This window comes from Myotis yumanensis, unplaced genomic scaffold (assembly GCF_028538775.1).
Source record: "Myotis yumanensis isolate MYYU_CA2020_CCGP unplaced genomic scaffold, mMyoYum1.0.hap1 SCAF_13, whole genome shotgun sequence".
Classification (NCBI taxonomy): domain Eukaryota; kingdom Metazoa; phylum Chordata; class Mammalia; order Chiroptera; family Vespertilionidae; genus Myotis; species Myotis yumanensis.
In genome coordinates, this window is record NW_027223764.1 from 43816021 (window position 1) to 43838575 (window position 22555).

Below are 22555 nucleotides of genomic sequence, written 5' to 3' on the forward strand. Positions count from 1 at the left end.
CAGTCTGCTCCCTGCTGGTAAGTGGACATCCCTTGAGGGCTGCCGGGCTGCCAGAGGGATGTCTGACTGCCAGCTTGGGCCCGATCCCCCAGGGAGCGGGCCTAAGCCAGCAGATGGACATCCTCTGAGGGTTCCCAGACTGCAAGAGGGCATAGGCTGGGCTGAGGGACCCCCCCGAGTGCACAAATTTTTGTGCACTGGGCCTCTAGTTACAAAATAATCAGCTATAACAACAACAAAAGAACGTTTTGCCAAAAATACTAGGTCAGAAAGCAGGATGTTCTACACTGCAGGACATTTTAAAAATTTACATATACCCAAGAGGTCTTGGTTTTTAATCACTGAACACATAAACTTTGATTATCAATTCCCTCATAACTTTATATACAAACATTGGGTATTATTAAAAAAATGTTTGGAAAAATTATTGTTTCTTTTTCTTACACACTAAAATTGCCTACTTAAGTTTAGTCCCTATAATTATAAGCTTTCAAAATAACAAGCAAGAAGCTTACCCACAACTAGTAAGTGCTACTGAAATGGAGGGTTGTTTTGTTTTCAAGGCGGTGAAACAAACTGAAGTTAAAAATCTTAAAATACAGAAGTCTTTTTTACGTTTACATTGTCCTACTGGACTGCACAGAGAAGCCAGGTGTTAGGTATTTTATAGACTAAGAATTCTTACCTGGAAGATTACCCTTTGAGATAGTATCTGTATCCAAATTGTAGGTGTCCTGGAGACGCAACAGAGCTTTGGCGGCCCCAACCTGATCTTCATCATTAGGGAAGTACTGTCTCTGAATGGTTAGGTTAGAGATGAAGCCTTGAAATAAGAGGGAGAGAGACTCTAGAAATTCAGAGACTTCAAATTTCCAAATCAGATTTTTCAGAACTGATTTTATTTGAATTTTCCACCATGCTATGTTCCACATGCTCCACGAGAAAAAAGCTGCACTGAATCAGACTTGACATGCCTCTAACTCGATCAGTCTTCTCAAACCCTTTCCAATGTCACTTACCCGAAGTCAATGCATAAATTATGTCTGTGTATAAGTAAAGATCAACTAACATAGTAATTGAGCTTTTAGTTATACAACATAGGCTCCACTAAGCTTGAAAAATGAACAGATTTATGGATTTGAAAATGATATTCAATTAGCAACCAATTATACTTTCATATAACAGTTGGTAAGTAAAATGTATGCTCTGAAAGTCTATTTTTTCTTCTTCCATGTGCCACACATTATATAAATATAAAAATACAAAGTGTGGTTGAATTCTTTAAGGGGAGGAAGAATTATTAATTATATGTTTAAGATTATCAGGTAAGCTAGTTTATTAAAATATACTTGGATATAATTATTGAATATAGTGTTCATCAAGTATACTTTTTTAGTTTTAAGGGCAACTCTCAGTCACAATATCCACATGGAATTTTATAAGCAAGTTTTACAGATAACTATATTTTTTATGCCCCAAAACAAAATCCTCTCTTAAATGACTACCACAATTAAAATGTCAAAGTCTCAAGGTTTACCTTATAAAAGAGCTCAGGACATACAGATCATTATTTGAGAATTTTAAAATTAAATAAATGAATGAATATTTCTTCATGACCTTTATAATGTTCTCATGGTGTTATATAAGAGTGAAAATAGCCTAGCCGGTTTGGCTCAGTGGATAGAGTGTCGGCCTGCAGACTCAGGGGTCCCAGGTTCGATTCTGGTCAAGGGCACGTACTTTGGTTGCAGGCACATCCCCAGTGGGGAGTGTGAAGGAGGCAGCTGATCAATGTTTCTCTCTCATCGATGTTTCTAACTCTCTCTCCCTCTCCCTTCCTCTCTGTAAAAATCAATAAAATATAAATTTAAAAAAAGACAGAATGAAAAAAAAAGAGTGAAAATAATCACAGTTATTTCCTCTCATCATGAATAAGTATTCATAGTTCTTGCCTTAGTTTTTCTTTTCAAGGTTTCCTATCCTATGCAAAATAATTTAGTTTACTGCTCACAAACACTTGTAAGCACCCTTGCAGTATTTCATCTATACAACTAGCTCAATTTTCTCCCCCTTTCTCTTTAAAAAAATAATTTTTTGCAACCTTCAGTAATTCAACAGATATTTGAGCCTCTACTATATACTAAGCATAATCTCTTTACTTCCTTAAACTTCTAGTTTTCTGTGTCTGTATTAAAATATCTTAAACTACAATTTATTGTTTCAACTACAAAAACATTCATTATTACTGTTTGCAGCCTCCGTTTTAAAACTTACTGTCTACATTAAGTAAAACAATCCTAAGTCTCAAAATACTATGTTGAACACTGCTAACACTTTTTCTTATAAAGTACCACTACTTCCAATACATTAAAAAATTGATTAGAAAATAAAGTTTACCCCAAATTTTTAAAATAATAAACAGAATTACAAAACCACCATTAACACTGGAATTCTTCAATTAGATGCAACTATATATAGTTCATGATAAAGTACATTTTTGAAGATTTATTTGGGGTCATTCATACCCTTCAATACAATTAATATAATATGCTGACTTTATAAATACATTTTTAAAGGATAAATAGTCCTTTCAATGCACAGGAAAAGAACAGACATAGCTCTAGCACAAGTCAAAGCCAATACCCTTCCATTTCTACAGTCTGAAGGCAATCCTAAAATTGCCCTAGCCAGTTTCGCTCAGTGGACTGAGCATTGGCCGGTGGACTGAAGGGTCCAGGGTTCAATTCCAGAAAAGGGCTCATGCCCAGATTGCGGGCTCGGTACCCAGTAGGGGGGTGCAGGAGGCAACAATTCAATGATTCTCTCTCATCATTGATGTTTCAATCCCTCCCTCTCTGAAATCAATAAAAATATTTTTTAAAAATAAAATAAAATGAAAATGACTATCTTCAGAAATGAAGCTATATCCCAATAATCAATTCACATTTGTAGATCTCAAAACAAAAAGCAGTAGTGTTAGTCACTAACAGCAAAAATTACTTTTTTTGACAATGAAGTTTAATTTTTATTTCTTTGTTTCCAGTTTTTATTCATCTTTTATTTTTTTATCAAGAAATTTGGGATTAAAATAAATTAACTCTGATCAGACCAAATATACCCCAGCAATAATTCAGTTATAACAATGAACACTTGATGTTCTGGGAACTGAATATATCGCTACTTTTGGCATTTCTACAGGTGGTAGCAATAGTGCCTTACTTTTTGGGCTCATTAGTCTTACCATCTGACATATCCTTAAGGACGAGATTCTCCAACTCACTCCACTCAGTATTCAGACGTTTCATTAACTTGAATGCATTTACAGGGTGCCCGACAAATCCTTCTGGATCTTTTGTCGCTGTGCTAGTTAGCCGATCTAACTTCTCTGCCCATCTATACATATAAGGTGTATAAAAAGAAAAACACAATTTAGTAAAGCACTAAAAAAATTAAAAGAGACTAGATTACAGGTTTTTTAATTAAAACAATATCTAAAAATTATTTTTAAAAGTAAAATTATGGCCCTAACCAGTTTGGCTCAGTGGATAAAGCGTCAGCCTGCGGACTGAAGGGTCCCAGGTTCAATTCTGGTCAAGGGCATGTACCTTGGTTGCGGATACATCCCCAGTGGGAGGTGTGCAGGAGGCAGCTGATTGATGTTTCTCTCTCATCGATGTTTCTAACTCTCTATCCCTCTCCCTTCCTCTCAGTAAAAAAAAAAAAAAAAAAAAAAAATCAATAAAATATATATTTTTTTTAAATAAAATTATGAAGGTTTTTTAAAAAGCAAAATTCTATTATGGGTAAAATCTAGAATGGCAGAATCAAAATATAACTACAAGACTTCTTTTTTAGTTTTGTTTCTCCCAAGTAGGTACAGTAAATGAAGTCTATCTTAGTAAAAGTTATGATTGGATCCCTCTAATAATAGTCTAAAAATTCATTTCCCCTCAGGTCCTTAAAGCCAAACAACTGATTATTACAAAGTATAAATTAGCTCAATCCAAATTCAGTTATATCTCCATTTAAATCAAACATTCACCAAAAGTTCACATTCATTACCTAGGAACTATATTTTAAAACAAAAAACTGATTACTTAGCTACTCGTTAAACAAAAAATAATAATTCTCAAGTTAGGATTAACTATGAACCTGAGTCAATTAAAAATAAATTACCATTTGAGGAAAAACTATATAAATTAAATAATACTAACCACACTTAACACTGTAATTTCTAGAATGGAACCATAAGAATGAAGGATAAATAGAATTGGGGAACTGCTCCAGAAAGTGGCTTGATTAGGGAGGTTATAGAACAGAAGCTATTAGGAAACATTCAAGAAAAATTGTCAGTCAACAACCCATACCCATTTATATTATCTCAACCCATGTTCTTCCATGTGAACTCTTGGCCCAGGCCTAACTATTGTTTTCTGTGTTCCTATTTAAGCCATTTCAGCTGGCTTTTTAAGACTAATGGCTTTAATTTCTACTCAAATGTTTTAGCTCTAGAAAAAAGTCATAATAAAACACTTTGCTTACTTTTTTATTTGTTCTAATTTGTCTTCTTCTGCCTTAATATAGTCTTTCAGGGAAGTCACCAGATCTTTTTCTGTATGAATCAAATCAGTCATCTGACCTAAAGAGAAGGAGGAAAGATTAGCAAATACCCATATTCCATCAGCACAAGTATTTTAGACTAATCTACACTAATAAAAGAGAAACATGGTAATTAGCGTACGACCGCTACCCTTTTCATTGGCTAATCAGTGAGTATATGCAAATTAACTGTCAGCCAAGATGGCGGCCGGCAGCCAGGCACTGAAGCAAGCAGGGAGGTTTGCTTGCTTCAGTGACTGCGGACTCCAACGTTCCCCGCCTGCTGCTGACGGCCTCTTAATTGCAACTCTAAGCAACTATGTACTATGTTGCAAATAAGAAGCTAAACAAAACTCCAGAAACTGGCTTTCATTCAGCCGGGCTTTAGCAACATTGTATCGATGTTTTCAGCGAGGCCTCAGAGCTAAAGCTGGCCCAGAATAAAAAAAAAGAAGAAGAAAACAAGGAGCGGTTGGGAGCTTCAATCACTTGCTTCCAGAAAACAGCCCTCAGCCCCTCACCCAGACTGGCCAGGTACCCCAGTGGGGACCCCCACCCTGATCCAGGACACCCTTCAGGGCAAACCAGCCAGCCCCACCCATGCACCAGGCCTCTATCCTATGTAGTAAAAGGGCAATATGCCTCCCAGCACTGGGATCAGCGGAGCAGCGAGGCTCCTGGCACTGGGATCAGCGTGACAGGGGGCAGTGCCCAAACCCTCTGATCGCCCTGCGGCTCTGTGTGTGACAGGGGGCGGGGCCACAACCTCCCTATCTGCCCTGATCTGTGCCTGATAGGGGGCAGCTCCCCAATCACCTGATTGCCCTGCGGCTCTGTTTGACAGGGTGCAGCGCACCAACCCCCTGATCGGCCCTGCTCTGTGTGTGACAGGGTAGAGCCATAACCTCTCCACATAACCTCTCCATCAGCCCTGCCCCGAGTGTGACAGTGGCGGTGCCCCAACCCCCTGATCGGCCCTGCTCTGTGGGTGATAGAGGGTGGCGCCCCAACCCCCCGCCACGGGCCCTGCTCTGTGTGTGACAGGGTAGAGCCATAACCTCCCCATTGGCCCTGCCCTGAGTGTGACAGGGTGCAGCACCCCAACCCCCTGATCCGCCCTGCTCTGTGTGTGACAGGGGGCGGTGCCCCAACTCCCCTATCGGCCCTACTCTGTGAGTAATAGCACGGAGCTCCTCAACCCCCTGATCGGCCCTGCTCTATACGTGACAGGGGGCAGCGCCCCAACATCCTGATCGGCCCTGCTCTGTGCATGACAGGGGGTGGCGCTGCAACCTCCCCATCAACCCTGCCTTGAGTGTGACAGAGGGCGGTGCCCCAACCCCCCAATCGGCCTTACCCTGAGCATGACTGAGGGTGGCATCTCCCGATCCACCCTGCTCTGTGCATGACGGGGCGGCGCCCCAACTCCCCAATCGGCCCTGCTCTGAGCCTGACCAGGGGCTGCACCTAGGGATTGGGCCTGCCCTCTGCCACCCGGAAGCAGGCCTAAGCCAGCAGGTCGTTATCTCCCGAGGGGTCCCAGACTGCGAGAGGGCACAGGCCGGGCTGGGGGACCGCCCCCAGTGCACAAATTTTTGTGCACTGGGCCTCTAGTCCTATATAATAAAAGGCTAATATGCAAATAGATCAAACGGGGGGAAAGACCGGTCACTATGACGTGCACTGACCACCAGGGGACGGACACTCAATGCAGGAGCTACCCCCTGGTGGTCAGTATGCTCCAATAGAGGAAGCACTGCTCAGCCAGAAGCCCTGAGCCGAGCTCACAGCTGGCAAGCATGGCGGTGGCGGCGGGAGCCTCTCCCGCCTCCACAACAGTGCTAAGGATGTCCGACTGACAGGCCTAAGCCATCAGTTGGACATCCCCTGAGGGCTCCCAGACTGTGAGAGGATGCAGGCCGATTATCTACACTAATAAAAGAGAAACATGGTAATTAGCATACGACCGCTACCCTCCTCATTGGCTAATCAGCATATCCTTATGCAAATTAACTGTCAGCCAAGATGGCGGCCGGCAGCCATGCACTGAAGCGAACAGGGAGGTTTGCTTGCTCCAGTGACGGCTGACTCTAACGTTCCCCGCCTGAGTTGCCGGCCTCTCAGCTGCAACTCTAAGCAACTATGTACTATGTTGCAAATAAGAAGCTAAACAAAACCCCAGAAACCGGCTTTCAGTCAGCCAGGTTCAGCCAGCTGGACCGCAACATTGTATCAAATACAGAAGGAAAAACAAAGGCCAGAAACTGGCTTTCAGCAGCCGAGGCCTCAGAGCTAAAGCTGGCCCAGAATAAAAAAAAAAAAAAGGAAAGAAAAAAAGGAGCAGTTGGGAGCTTTAGTCACCCGCCAGCCGGAAAACGGCCCTCAGCCCCTCACCCAGACTGGCCAGGCACCCCAGTGGGGACCCCCACCCTGATCCAGGACACCCTTCAGGGCAAACCAGCCGGCCCCCACCCGTGCACCAGGCCTCTATTCTATATAGTAAAAGGGTAATATGCCACCCGGCACCAGGATCAGCGTGACAGGGGCAGTGCCCAAATCCCCTGATCGCCCTGCGGCTCTGTGTTTGACAGGGTGCGGAGCCCCAACCCCCTGATCGGCCCTGCTCTGTGTGTGACAGGGTGCAGCGCCCCAACCCCCCCCCCCCCCCCCCCCCGCCACGGGCCTTGCTCTGTGTGTGACAGGGTAGAGCCATAACCTCTCCATCGGCCCTGCCCTGGGTGTGACAGTGGCGGCGCCCCAACCCCCTGATCGGCCCTGCTCTGTGGATGATAGAGGGTGGCGCCCCAACCCCCTTCCACGGGCCTTGCTCTGTGTGTGACAGGGTAGAGCCATAACCCCCCATTGGCCCTGCCCTGAGTGTGACAGGGTGCAGCGCCCCAACCCCCTGATCCACCCTGCTCTGTGTGTGACAGGGGGCGGTGCCCCAACTCCCCTATCGGCCCTACTCTGTGAGTGACAGGGGGGAGCTCCTCAACCCCCTGATGGGCCCTGCTCTGTGCGTGACAGGGGGGAGCTCCCCAACCCCCTGATCGACCCTGCTCTGTGTGTGACAGGGTACAGAGCCCCAACCCTCCTGGTGGGCCCTGCTCTGTGAGTGACAGGGGGTGGCGCCGCAACCTCCCCATCGACCCTGCCTTGAGTGTGACGGGGCGGTGCCCCAACCCCCCAATCGGCCTTACCCTGAGCGTAACTGAGGGTGGCATCGCAACCTCCCGATCCGCCCTGCTCTGTGCATGACGGGGCAGCGCCCCAACTCCCCAATCGGCCCTGCTCTGAGCCTGACCAGAGGCTGTACCTAGGGATTGGGCCAGCCCTCTGCCACCTGGGAGCAGGCCTAAGCCAGCAGGTCGTTATCTCCCGAGGGGTCCCAGACTGCGAGAGGGCACAGGCTGGGCTGGGGAACCCCCCCTCCCTCCCCCCGAGTGCACAAATTTTTGTGCACCGGGCCTCTAGTTACTTTAATAATAATCAGAATGCTTCATGCTGACTCAATTTAACTGGCATGAATCAGATATGTTGGAGAGAGCATATTTTTCATCCTTTTTTTTAAACCAGATTAATAAAAATAAGGCCAAAAATTTTTCTACTCATGTGTTCCAATTCTAATTTTCAAGCTACTTAGTTTTGCAAGCTTGAACTGTATTGCCAAATTATCTTTTCATCTGAAAATGTAACAACAGCTCTAGTGGATAGAGTGTTGGCCTATGGACTAAGGAGTCCTGGGTTTGATTCCAGTCAAGGGCACATGCCTGGGCTGTGGGCTCGATCCCCAAGAGGGGGGGCATGTAGAAAGCAGCCAATCAATGATTCTCTCTCATTATTGATGTTTCTATCTCTCTCTCCCTCTCCCTTCCTCTCTGAAATCAATAAAAATATCTATACTAATAAAAGGGTAATATGCTAATTAGACCAGGTCGACCCGACATCTTCCAGACTTCCAACTTCCTTCCAGACAAAGCCACAGTGGCAGGGACGAGGCAGAGCTGGTTAGGGGTGATCAAGCCGGCAGGGGAGCAAGCAGTTAGGGGCAATTAGGCCGGCTGGGGAGCAAGCAGTTAGGGGTGAGATCAGGCCGGCACGGGGGAGCAAGCAGTTAGGACTGAGATAAGGCCGGCGTAAGGAAGCAAGCAGTTAGGACTGAGATCAGGCCGGCATGGGGGAGCAAGCAGTTAGGACTGAGATCAGGCCGGCATGGGGGAGCAAGCAGTTAGGGACAAGTTCAGGCCAGCGTAAGGAAGCAAGCAGTTAGGGGGTGATCAGGCCAGCAGGGAAGAGCAGTTAGGAGGCGATTAGGCCGGCAGGAGAGGGCAGTTGGGGCAATCAATCAGGCTGGCAGGGGAGGACAGTTGGGGGCGATCAGGCCAGCAGGGGAGGGCAGTTGGGGGCGATCAGGCCAGCAGGGGAGCAGTTAGGGCGCAATTAGGCTGGCAGGCAGAGGCGGTTAGGGATGATCAGGCAGGCAGACAGGCAGGCAAGTGGTTAGGAACCAGTGGTCCCAGATTGTGAGAGAGATGTCAGCCTGCCGGCTTAGGCCCGATCCCACAGGCTGCCTACTTCATGCCCCCTGGGGATATGACCTGACTGGGAAAAGAACCAAGTGACCTCTTGATCCATGGGTCGATGCACAACCACTGAATCACCCTGGATGGGCCTACATCATAATTTTTTTTTAATCTTTTAAGTATTGTAAAAATAACATATTGATTAACAGGGAAAAAATCAGAGTACATGGAATATTAGACATCCAATGTCCGCAGGATCGTGCCTAAACTGGCAGTCTGACATCCCCTGAGGGGTCCCAGATTGGAGAGGGTGCAGGCTGGGCTGAGGGACACCACCCCGACCCCCGACCGCCGTGCACGAATTTCATGCACCAGGCCCTCTAGTATTTAATAAAAATATAACAACACTACTTTCCAAGGATCAATGTCTCTTCTGCCTCAATTCCTCCCTCATCTTTTATTTAGTTATTTGTTTAGAATATGTTTTTATTTATTTTAAGGAGAGAGAGGGAGAAACATCAATGAGAGAAACATCCTTCAGCTGTCTGGGACCAAGCCCGAAATCTGAACATGTACCATGACTGGAAATCGAACTGGAAACCTCTGGTTGCAAAGGACAATGCTCAACCACACCAGCCAGGGCACCTTTTAAAAAAACTTCTGAAGCTAATTAGAATTAAATTTTTATTCCATAAGTAAAAACTACACTAACAAAAAAGTATTCTTCACAACCAAAAATCAAATAACCCATACTTATTTATAATGGGATGAGATAATTCATCATTTTATATCCTGAAATTACTTGTGTTTTAGTTAGTTCTACAATCACTCAAGGACTGGTCACCAGAAGGAAGGAAAACTTTAGCTTTAAGACAAAGGAAGTATGCATACAGGAAAATATAAGAGGATGTACATCAACCCATGAGGAATTATTTCTAGGGAACGAGGACATGTGGATGTCTAATATTCCATTTACTCTGATTTTTCCCCTTTAATCAATATGTTATTTTTACAATACTTAAAAGATTTTAAAAAAATTATGATGTAGGTCCATCCAGTGTGGTTCAGTGGTTGTGCATCGACCCATGGATCAAGAGGTCACTTGGTTCTATTCCCAGTCAGGTCATATCCCCAGGGGGCATGAAGTAGGCAGCCAATCAATGGTGTTTCTCTCTCATCAATGTTTCTATCTCTCTATCCCTCTCCCTTCCTCTCTCTCTAAAAAAAAAAAAAAAAAAAAAAAAATCAAAAAAATATTTTTAAAATATACATTATTAGTGTAATGATATTGGTGTCTATATTTTTTAAAATTATGGTATTATGATGTAGGAAAAAATATACTGTATTCACAGTAGGTTCTTAAATGGAGTATATGCATTACATTATATGCTCAGTGGCCCATTAATAGAATTTCCTTTGTTATGTTTTCCTAAATTTTCATTAGTTTCTAACCTGTAAATGTATTGCTTTTGAAATCAGAAAAAAATATTTAAAGAAAAACAAGCCCTACCTAGCCAGTTTGGCTCAGTGGATAGAGCATTGGCCTGCACACCAAAGGGCCCTGGGTTCTATTCCAGTCAAGGGCACATACCTTGGTTGCAGGCTCCTCCCCAGCCTGGGCTCTGGTCAGGGCTTGTGCAGGAGGCAACCAATCAATGTTTCTCTCTCTCTTTCCCTCTCTCTAAAAATCAATGAAAAAATATCCTCGGGTAAGGATTAACAGAAAAAGGGAGGGAGGGAGGGAGGGAAAGAAAGAAGAAAGAAAGAAAAGAAAAGAAAGGAAAGAAAGGAAAGAAAATAAGAAAAGAAAGAAAGAAATGAATTTAAAGAAGAGAGTATCTTTTAGCAGGGCAGGGACTAAAGCAGTGATGGCGAACCTTTTGAGCTAGGTGTGTCAGCATTTTGAAAAACCCTAACTTAAACTCTAGTGCTGTGTCACATATTGAAATTTTTTGATATTTGCAACCATAGTAAAACAAAGACTTATATTTTTGATATTTATTTTATATATTTAAATGCCATTTAACAAAAAAAAATCAACCAAAAAAATGAGTTTGCATGTCACCTCTGACACGCATGTCATAGGTTTGCCATCACTGGACTAAAGCAATGCTTCAGTCTCTGGAAAGACAGTGTATTTCTTTTTACTGATTTAAAACACTAAAAAAATGGAAATTTTTAAATGCAAAAGCAATACAAACCAAAAAAGAGTTCAGACTTACCAATTGAAGTAAAAAAGCCTGGATGGGCCAAAGACTGGGGAAGTAGAATCCCTACAATTAAAATATACCGGATCATCTTGGAAGTCATAATTTTACAGGTTCACACACCTACAAGAAAAATATGGCCATTACAAAAATTTTTTAAAAGGGTAGGAAAAGTTCCTAACTTATCCTTCCTATCTAATAAAAAAGCAATATGCAAATTAACCATCACCCAACAACAAAGATGGTGGCGCCCATAGTGGCCGGGGCAGGAAGCTGGCAATGTCACCCTGGCAACGTGAGCCCAGCAGGCAAGTGCGCCGGCAGGCAGCACCCAGCAGGACCTGCTTGGCGGTCGCAGCGGCGACCCAGGAGCAGGGAAGTGCGGCCCACAGGCAGCACCCAGCAGGGCCTGCTTGCCCATCCCCGTGGTTTGGAGCAGGCAGGCCCTGCAGAAAGCAGAGAACCACGGGGAGTGCGCCCAAGCCGTCAGTAGGACATCCCGAGGGCTCCCGAATTGGAGAGGGTGCAGGTCGGGCCAAGGGACCCCCTTTCCCCCCCGACCCCCCACTCCCCCCACGAATTTCATGCACCAGGCCTCTAGTTTTTCTTATAAACAAAAATGTAAGTCAGACCCCAGGGTTGCCCATGGAACTGTTGCTAATTCTTGTAAATTGATTTAGTTATTTAATAAGCGCCACTATCTTATTTTCCATATAATTAGAGTACTAACTTGAGTTTTCATATTAAAAAAAGACGTTTGTTATCACCTGATAATTTATGCTTAACCAGTCAACCTGAGTTTATTTTCTCCTTAATACTAACTACTACAATTAGAGTAAATGGGTAACAGCTTTCACATAGCCTGAAAAATAACTGTGACTGAGCTAAACCATCGATTTCCCATAAAATAGTCTACTTTATTAAAGTAACTTAAATATCACCGAAATGCATTCTAAAATGTTTAGAGTATGTTTTAAAGGGAAAGAAGGTTTCAGAGATTTCTGATTAATCCTCTTATTTCCAACCTGATCCATCCTTTCCCTATATAGTATTAATATTTTCTTTTTTTATTTCAGAAAGGAAGGGAGAGGGAGAGAGAGAAATATCAATGATGGGAGAGAAGCATTGATTGGCTGCCGCCTACACACCCCCTACTGGGGATCGAGCCTGCAACCCAGCATGTGCCCTGACAGGAATCCAACCCGGGACCCTTTGGTCCGCAGGCCGACACTCTATCCACTGAACCACATCAGCTAGACAGTACTAAATTTTAAAATAAGTTAAATTAGCCAGGCCAGCGTGGCTCAGTGGTTGAGTGTTGATCTATGAATCAGGAGGTCACAGTTCAATTCCCTGTCAGGGCACGTGCCCAGTTTGCGGGCTTGGTCCCCAGTAGGGTGTGTGCAGGAAGTAGCCAATCAGTGATTCTCTCTCATCATTAATGTTTCTATATCTCTCTCCCTCTCCCTTCCTCACTGAAATCAATAAAAATATATTTTAAAAAATAAGTTAAAAGTTGTGGATTTGCGCGTGATGAAAGTCTTCTAAAACTGACTGTACAGTGATTCTCAACCTTCTGGCCCTTTAAATACAGTTCCTCATGTTGTGACCCAACCATAAAATCATTTTCGTTGCTACTTCATAACTGTAATGTTGCTACTGTTATGAATCGTAATGTAAATATCTGATATGCAGGATGGTCTTAGGCGACCCCTGTGAAAGGGTCATTCGACAGCCAAAGGGGTCACGACCCACAGGTTGAGAACCACTGGTATAGAATGATAGTTGAAGAACATTGTGAAAGTACTAAATTATGAACATATAATTTGTATGGAGTATGAATTATATCTCAACAAAGCTGTTATTTTTAAAAAGTTGTACAGAATCCAAAAAGAATAAACAGTCCTGTCAATTTAAGCTAGTAATTTCTCTCAAAAGACTCAATGTTGAGTTTCTTTCTCTTATCCACTGTGTTCTATGTAAAAATCTTCAGCCACATAGCTGTGGCTTTTTTTTTTTTAACCTGGCAGCAAAGCCGCTCTTTTTAATTCATCCCTGGTAGCATTGTCTTTCTAGAATGTATTCTTCATAGTGGATGCAGATATCAATAACCAACAGAAGGATTTTACCCTGCTTTCCCAAAATGCCCTGTTGGCATTCTTCTCTTGCTCCTTTTCCATCATATACATGGACTTTAAGTCCTTCTTATTACCTTACAGGAGAATAAGTTACCAGTAAAGTTCCATTTGCCCCAGCAACAAGCCACTGGTTACTCTGACTTGTCATCCTATTTTTTTGTGCAGACACCTTTGTCTGACCCTTCCCGAGAGACTTCATCTGAATCAGCAGGTTCAAGTCTACCTTGGAAAGCAACCTGTTCCAAAAACAAAGTAAAGCCCACTTTCCTAACTTGAATCTCAATAAAATAGATCACCAGAGAAACCGACATTCTGGAAGTACTCCTAAGGCTCCTCCCTCAAGTTTGCTGCAAGCTTCCAGATACTTCCAGAACCACACAGTAGTAAAATCCACTGCTCGCTTGGCTGCTTGACAGTAAGTCTTTTGGAAAGCTTCTAGAATGCCGCAGCTGCAGACACTTCCTCTCCTGGGCTCCGGCCAAAGCACAGGCCTTTTTCAAACTCCTGGACTATCTGAAGAGTCTAGAATCTTCTCACTTTAAACAAGCTTCTGACATAATTTTCTTCATAAATAAATGTTATTTCCAGAAAATACAGATGCTTTTGCTGTACTAGCTGTAGGCTAAATCAGAAATGTTGTCTAATGTTTAACTGTAATAAGAAAGTATAGATTTGTCAGATAAGAGGTTATCATTTTTTCATTGCTAAAATATATTCTGTCACTAAAATTTCTGTCATCTTTCCTCATCCTTAAACCTCACAATGAATCAAGAACCAATTAGCCTACACACATTACTAAAAAGAAGCTTGAAAATTGCATTTTAAAATAATACAGCTGCCCTGGCTGGTTTTGCTCAGTGGATAAAGCATCGGCCTGTGGACTGAAGAGTCCCAGGTTCGATTCTGATCAGGGCACATGCCTGGTTGTGGGCTTGATCCCCAGTAGGGGGTGTGCAGGAGGCAGCAGATCAATGATTCTCATATTGATGTTTCTCTCTTCCTCTCTGAAATCAATAAAAATATATTTTAAAAATAAATAAAATGATAGAGCTAATATAAAAAGTAAAAGCATTAATCATATGGAGACTAAACATACCTTTACCTTACATCATGCTGCAAAATAAATTCTACATGGCCCTGACCAGTTTGGCTCAGTGGCTAGAACGTCAGCCTGTGGACTGAAGAGTCCCAGGTTCGATTCCAATCAAGGACATGTACCTTGGTTGCGGACACATCCCCAGTAGGGGGTGTGCAGGAGGCAGCTGATCGATATTTCTCTCTCATGGATGTTTTTAACTCCCTATCCCTCTCCCTTCCTCTCTGTAAAAAATCAATAAAATATATTTTAAAAATAAATAAATAAATTATAGATGGATTAAAGAGTTAAAATTAACAACAACAAAAAAGATATTGGATCTCTCAAAGCAGAGAATTCCTAAATTTAAAAATGAATAAACAACCTACTGAAAGTCGGGTGGTATTTAAATACACACACCAGCCCTGGCCAGTGTAGCTCTGTTGGTTGGGTATCATCCCATGCAAGGAAAGGTTGCTGGTTCAATTCCCGGTCAGGCACATGCCCAGGTTGCAGCCTCCATCCTGCAGGAGGCAGCTGATGGATGTTTTGCTCTCACATTGATGTTTTTCTCTCTCTCTCCCCCTTTTCCTCCCTTCTCTCTCTTAAAAAAAAAATCAATAAATACACAAAATAATTTAGGTTTATATATGTTTTAAAAAACAACTATAAATCCTAGCCAGTTTGGCCTGCGGACCAGAGTCCCTGGTTGAATTCCGGTCCAGGTCAAGTACCTCAGTTGCAGGCTCCTCCCCACCAGGGCTGGGCTCATGCAGGAGGCAACCAATCGATGTGTTTCTCTCACATGATGTTTCTCTCTTTCCCTCTCTCTTCTACTCTCCCTAAAAATCAATGGAAAAATATCCTCAGGTGAGGATTAACAACAACAAAAAGAACTATAAACTGGGAAACTAAATAGAGGTCATTTAAGGCACTCTTACAACTCAAAAAGAAAACCACTGACATGTTAATAGAAAAGTGGATTAGAAATGTAGAAAATCACAAAAGAGGAACTATAGATAACCAAACCAAACAAAAAACCCTCAGTAATCAAGCACACAAAAAATTAAAATAAGATAGCTACTTTCTGCCCATTGAATAAACAAATTAACAATTAAAAATATCTAATGACGGTGCTGTGTGCAAAGACACTTAAAATGAACATATCCTTCAATTTGTGAATTTAAACAAAAAAATAAGGTTTGAACATTAACATCAATTTTCATTCATTACTGATGGGAATAAAAAATGTTACAGCCACTTTGGAAGACAGTTTGGCAGTTTCTTAAAAAATTAAACATACATTTACCATACAATCCAACAATCAGGTTCCTTGGTATTTACTCAAGGAATTGAAAACATGTTCACATAAAAACCTGCACACAGATGTCTACAGCATCTTTATTCATAATGGCCAAAACTTGGAAGCAACCAAGATAAACTGTGAATGGATAAACTGTGGTATATCCAGACAATGAAATATTATTCATTGCTGAAAAGAAATGAACTATCAAGCCATGAAAAGACATGGAGGAACTTTAAATGCCTATTACTAAGTGAAAGTAGACAATCTGAAAAGGCTATATACTATATGATTTCAAGTATATGACATTCTGGAAAACACAAAACTACGAAGACAGTAAAAAGATCAGTCTGTGTTGGAGGTGAATAGGTGGAGCAGAGAGTATTTTTAGGGCAGTGAAAATACTCCACATGATAAATACACACCATTATGCATTTGTCCAAAACCACAGACTACGCAACACCTAGAGCAGTGGTTCTCAACCTTTAAATACAGTTCCTCATGTTGTGACCCAACCATAAAATTATTTTTGTTGCTACTTCATAACTGTAATGTTGCTACTGTTATGAATCTTAATGTAAATATCTGATATGCAGGATGGTCTTAGGCAACCCCTGTGAAAGGGTCGTTCGACTGCCAAAGGGGTCGCGACCCACAGGTTGAGAACCGCTGGCCTAGAGTGAAGAGGTAATGAGCTTTGTGCAATATGACGTGTCAATGTAGATTCACTAATTGTAACAAATGTACCGCTCTGGTGGGGGATGTTGTTATGCCTGTGTGTGGGCAGGGAGTATATGGAAAATCTCTGTACAATCCTAAAACTGCTCTAAAATAAATAAAATCTTAAATAAATAAAAATGAACATCATACAATACTCTAGTGCAGCAGTCGCCAACCTTTTTGGACCTCACGGACCACCGGTTGGCGACCGCTGCTCTAGTGGAATCTGTATTGAATGAGATTCAGTTTCTACTACTCTGACATTAAGTTATAAATATTGATCAAAACCAATTTTAAAAATTAACATGTGTTCATAACTATGCAAGAAAATATGCAGAGAAAATTCACCAAAATGTAGTTGTCTCCGGACAGCAGAACACTAGGTCAGTGGTCGGCAAACTCATTAGTCAACAGAGCCAAATATCAACAATACAACGATTAAAATTTCTTTTGAGAGCCAAATTTTTTAAACTTACACTATATAGCAGTGATGGCGAACCTTTTGAGCTCGGTGTGTCAGCATTTTGAAAAGCCCTAACTTAACTCTGGTTCCGTGTCACATATAGAAATTTTTTGATATTTGCAACCATAGTAAAACAAAGATTTATATTTTTGATATTTATTTTATGTATTTAAATGCCATTTAACAAAGAAAAATCAACCAAAAAAATGAGTTCGCGTGTCACCTCTGACACGCGTGTCAAAGGTTCGCCATCACTGCTATATAGGTAGGTACATTGTTTTTAACTTAATTAGGGTACTCCTAAGCTGGCCTTTGCTAAAAATGTCCTCAATCTGAGGGGTCGACCTCAGCGAACGTACTCCCAATTCTTCTAACGCCACTTCTTCAAAATAGACTCGCCCAGGCGGAAAACCGACTTCTGCGCATGGGCCACGAAGTTTCAATCGCACTGTACGTTTGCACCCACACATGGTATTTTATGGAAGAGCGACACTCAAGGGGCCAAAGAGCCCCATGTGGCTTGAAAGCTGCGGCTTGCCGACCACTGCACTAGGTGATTTGTTTTGTTTATCTGTATTTTCCAGCACCCTAGGGTATATTAACTTTTATAATGTCAAAAAATTAACTCTATACAAAATAATAAATCTAAAACATTAACTCCCATATTATGGCACCCTACACCTTCACTGGAGTGGTTAACTACTCTCTAACACAAAAAAGTAGCTAACTACACATGTTTAAACATGTTCCACATGTTCCATTTTCCAGCTCTGCAAGACTCCAGACTTCTCTCCCTGCTTCAAAGACAGTTAAGCTTATTTGAAAGTAACCCAGACAAATAGTACTGGACTATATTGTCAGAATAGCACACTTTTCTATTTTCCTTCTTCCCAGAGATGGACACATGACCCAGGCTAAGCAGTCACTGGCCCTCATTTCCATGAACATAACTGCTGAGGGGTGGGATTTGTGAAATGGTCAAAGCAGCTATTTCTGCATTTGCTAAGCTCAGAGAATATGAATTTGGAGCTGCCTGTGACCATCTTTCCACTTGCCAGGGATACATAGGAACCCAATCTACAAACAGGAAAAAGTCCTGAGAGATAAGCAGTTCCCGGCTCCTCAGTATTGATTCTTCCAATTATTGCTTTGAATCTGAGAGCTACCCAAATAATCTTCCAACCCAGCTAAGGGAGCCTTTAAGTCCCTCCCTTTTTTTTATCCAAGTGCCAATCAGGGCCTACTCTGAGTCCCCGGAGTCCCTCTTGCAGGGGCCAGATCAGTTCGAACCTTATAAATCCAGGACTCGTAACAGTTGGGGGCTGTTCCCATTTGGTTCTATAATTAACCCTCACCCAAATCACTTGGTAAAGCTGAGGAGGGCCCAAGGCTGTTCACTCCTTCTCCTCCCTCTATGCACCTCCAACAGGATTTCTGTCATTTGCAATAGGAATTTCAGACACATATAGCATTATTCCCAACTGTCATGCCAACCTAAGCTAGTTAAAAAATAATAATAAAGACAGCCCGGTAGAGCAATGCTTCCCAAACTTTAGCTATATTGGAATCACCTACAGGTCTGAGGTATCGAGACAATTTATTCAAGTTCTCAGGTGATACCGAGGCTACTAGCCTGGGGATCAAACTTTGATAAATGCTAGGTATAAACATCCCTTCAAATCACACAAGAGGTGCTCTCTGCCTTTAAAATAGATCTTCCTTCAACTTATTTTCTTTAAAAAAAAATCACTGAATTTCTAATTACTCTAGGGAATGGTTCCTCTAACCTGTTTTAATATTATGTTTCACCCATATTCCTTCAGAAACCTTAAGGGCATGTATGACATGACATAATATGTAAGTATATCTTTATCAATGAGGGGTTTTTGAAACACAATGGTTTTCTTATTAATGAAGTCTCACATTAATTTCCACCTTCATTCAGTTAGCAGCTTGTAAAGCAAATCATATTTACAAGCATCTAGTCAAATATCCCAGAGACATTAGGGTTTTACCAAAAATAGTAAGACATAAATGTCTTCTGTTTTAATGCTCAAACAAGCTTGAAAGAGAATTGAAATGGGTTTAAGAGGTTGCAATCTCCTTTAAAAGTAAGGTAAATCACAGCTCCCTGAGAAGACGAACAGGAAAGAGAAATAGGAAGAAAGCCAAAGAAGAGTCAGAGATAAGAAGATAAATTTATACTGGAATAAAATTTAGTATGAAACAGTATGGACCAGCGGCCACCAACCTTTCGGACCTCACGGACCACCAGTGGTGCACGGACCACCGGTTGGTGACTGCTGGTATGGATAATATTTAGTTCTCAGCCGAATAATAAGTTCATGGGTGTTTATTATCTAATTTTTATAACATACATACATATTACATATAACGTTTGGTATGCATGAATATTAATGTTTTAAAAACTGTTAGGGGGTAAGATGATATGGGAAAAAAATATTCCTGGGAAACATATTCTCAGGTGGGCCTGGATAAAAATAAATTAAAAAGTGTATTATTAATCCAAATCTTTCCTAGAGTCTTTCTTCCAGGAAAGTCTAGTCCCCATACACTCAAAGATCAATAAGCCTGGAAGATTTTAAAACTGTTCCATTACATTGTAAATATTTACAACTTTGAGTTGTCAGAATTCACTGAATTGTACAAGTTATTCAATGAATTACTAGAACAGGGCATCTAGCAAATAATTCTATTAGCCTTTCAGTCTAACATTTTTCTTCCAAGAAAAACATTACAACATTTCTAAAAGTTTGTCTCTCCCAAACAAATCATTCAAAAATTAATAAAGCAGACTAAAGAATGCTTGATATTCTAATCTAAACTTTCTCTGACACTAAAAATTTTCCACAAGGCTCCTTCCAACTCTTAACATACCTCCCACAACTGTTCCAACCCTGCTTTTGGAGGATTCCAGCTTTGTTTGTTTTTCCTATAGATAGCCCATATTCAACTGTTGGTCTTCCTGACATCTGTGTTAGACTTTAATCTTTTTGACAGTTTTTATGACCAATGCAAAAAAAAAAACATAATTCAGGCTTTTAAATCAGGCCAATACAATGTGGTATATATCAAAAAAAAAAATGTGGCATGTCTCTTTCATATAAGCAGGATGGATTTTCCAAGACTACTAAGAGTGATTACTAGTTATATTTCTGTTCTTCCCAATAATCCCTCTGCAAATTGCCATTTGTTTTAACTTAATTCCCTGAATTCCAGTCATATTTCTGATCCCAAAGAGAGTGAGTTACATCTTTAGTACTTACAATCTGATGGACAAGTACTTTAATGGTATAACCAACTTTTCTATCAAAAACTCAGAAATCATGCTAGCCTCTCTCCCACAGCTTTCTGTACCTGAGCAGTGAACCCAGTCATTGGCATAATCCCAATTGAACAGCATTTCAAGCTTCGGTTAGAAAGAAGCTTTAAATCAAGATATTGTCCTTAACTGAAAGTGCTGCACAAGCTGTATTTTGGAGGTTCCTCCAAAGTTCAAAACTGCCCCTTCCTTTCCTGTCAGAGAAAAAACCTAAAGATAACTTCAAAAATACCTCTGCTTTTTACCATATAACACCCCTACTCCCTTCCTTATGGAAAACGCCCCTTTCTGCCATTTTTACTGCCCCATTCCACCTTTAATTCAACCCTAAATTTCAACAGTCATTTTATATAGCATAACACTTCCCCTTACCAAATAGCTAGTCAAAGTTCCTTACCAGAAATTCTGAAAATGAAACAGAAAGAAAAGTGTGTGTGTGTGTGTGTCTCTCTCTCTCTCTCTGAATGCCTGAACTATATAAATAAAGCGCAGGAGAAGTTAGGGACCAAGTTTTGACATATAGGTCAAAAAGTGAACAGAGCATATCTGAAAAGATTAAAGATGAAGCAGATATGCAGAGAGGAAGACAGACGAGAGACAGGAGAAAACACTGTGATGTCCCTGTTATTCCTGAAGTCTGATCACACTCCTGACCTCTGGCTGCTGAGACAGCTCCCTCTCCCCACAATATTTAAATAAATTCCACTACGTGCTAATATAACTTAGGTTTCTGTTTAACCTAGAGTCCTAATTAATATAGTTTCTCTCATCAACCCTGTAGTTAATATTTCAACTGCAAAATAAATAATACTTATGTTTTTATTCCTCTCTCTTCCCTATCACCAGAAAGCAGTATTTTTTTCAATGATATTTTAATTCTTTTTGCTTAATTGTTGAGAGCCAATAAATGCTACTCCTTCTATACCACAGATGCAGAGTTTAAGAATAAATGTGGGCCAGGTTGGAGTGGCTCAGTGGTTGAGCATCGACCTATGAACCAGGAGGTCACGGTTTGATTCCAGGTCAGGACACGGGATGTAGGCTCGATCCTCAGTGTGGGGCGTGCAGGAGGCAGCCAATCAATGATTCTCTCTCATCATTGATGTTTCTATCTCTCTCTCCATCTTCTTTACTCTCTGAAATCAATAAAAAAAATATTTTTTAAAAAAGGATAAATGTGATTTTAATCTATTAAAGATTTAAATTGAAATTTGAATTCACAATTGAAGTTAAAACTCAATATTTAAAGTTTTTGTTTCAACTATGAAAGTCAAGCTCCCCTACACCAGAAACATTTTACAAATAAATGTTGGCTGATGGGGAAGATTTGAGAAAGAAATTAATTTTTATTATTATTAAAATGGTGCCATTCTTCGCTGACTTTTAAACTATATAATATACCTCTCCACTATTTTGAACACTTTAAAAATATGTTTTTATTTATTTTAGAGAGAGGAAGAATGGGAGTGAGAGAGAGAAACATCAATGATGAAAGAGAATCATTGATCGGCTGCCTCCTACACGCTCCCTACTGGGGATCGAGCCCGCAACCCCGGCATGTGCCCTGACCAGGAATCAAACTAGCGACTTCTTAGTGCATGGGTCAACAACGATCAACTATTTCAAACCGTTAGAAATGCACCCATTTGGTCAGTCTCTTCCATGTTTTTATGTCTCTGATCTGTTTTGTTCACCAGTTTATTTTGTTCGTTCAATTCCACCTATAATTGAGATCCTGTGATACTTGTCTTTCTCTGGTTTATTTCACTCAGCATAATACTCTCCAGGTGCCTCCATGGTGTCTGAAAGGCTCCACATTGGCCAACTGTATTAGATTGAAAAGCTTATCACTGAGAATCAGGCCCAGGGCCTAAAAACCAGCACCACCAGCCAGCATCAGCAACCACGGACCACCTCCAGCATCCACTCTGTACTCGGGATTGCGGCTCCCACCCGACCACAAGGAGCCTCTTGCATCAGCTTAAAATAATAACCTCTTGCTCAGCCTTCCCTGTAGGAACTGATAAATTGAGTGAGGTTTCCGTTCTCCTGCAGCCTTAGTGAAAAGGGTAGCTGTCTCTCCTTGGTTCAGTGTTAGAATGAAGAGCTGGTGCTCACTCAGAATAATGGTGTGTTATCGTGTCTCCTCTCCACTCTACCCCTCTTTAGTAGCTCATCACCACT

The 22555-nt window shown here is 41.5% G+C and overlaps 1 protein-coding gene across 3 annotated transcripts in view; it reads right to left on the reverse strand.

Annotated features, from left to right (window-relative positions):
* The window catches only part of P4HA1 (prolyl 4-hydroxylase subunit alpha 1), an 81795-nt gene that overhangs the window by 49001 nt on the left and 10239 nt on the right, over window positions 1-22555 (reverse strand). For all 3 annotated transcript variants that reach the window (XM_070432956.1, XM_070432955.1, XM_070432957.1), the window contains exons 2-5: window positions 11345-11452; window positions 4543-4639; window positions 3242-3393; window positions 686-823 (exon numbers count right to left, since the gene is read on the reverse strand). In XM_070432956.1, the coding sequence (XP_070289057.1) occupies window positions 686-823; window positions 3242-3393; window positions 4543-4639; window positions 11345-11432 (475 nt within the window). In that variant the 5' untranslated portion in view covers window positions 11433-11452. The remainder of the gene's footprint in view (window positions 1-685; window positions 824-3241; window positions 3394-4542; window positions 4640-11344; window positions 11453-22555) is intronic.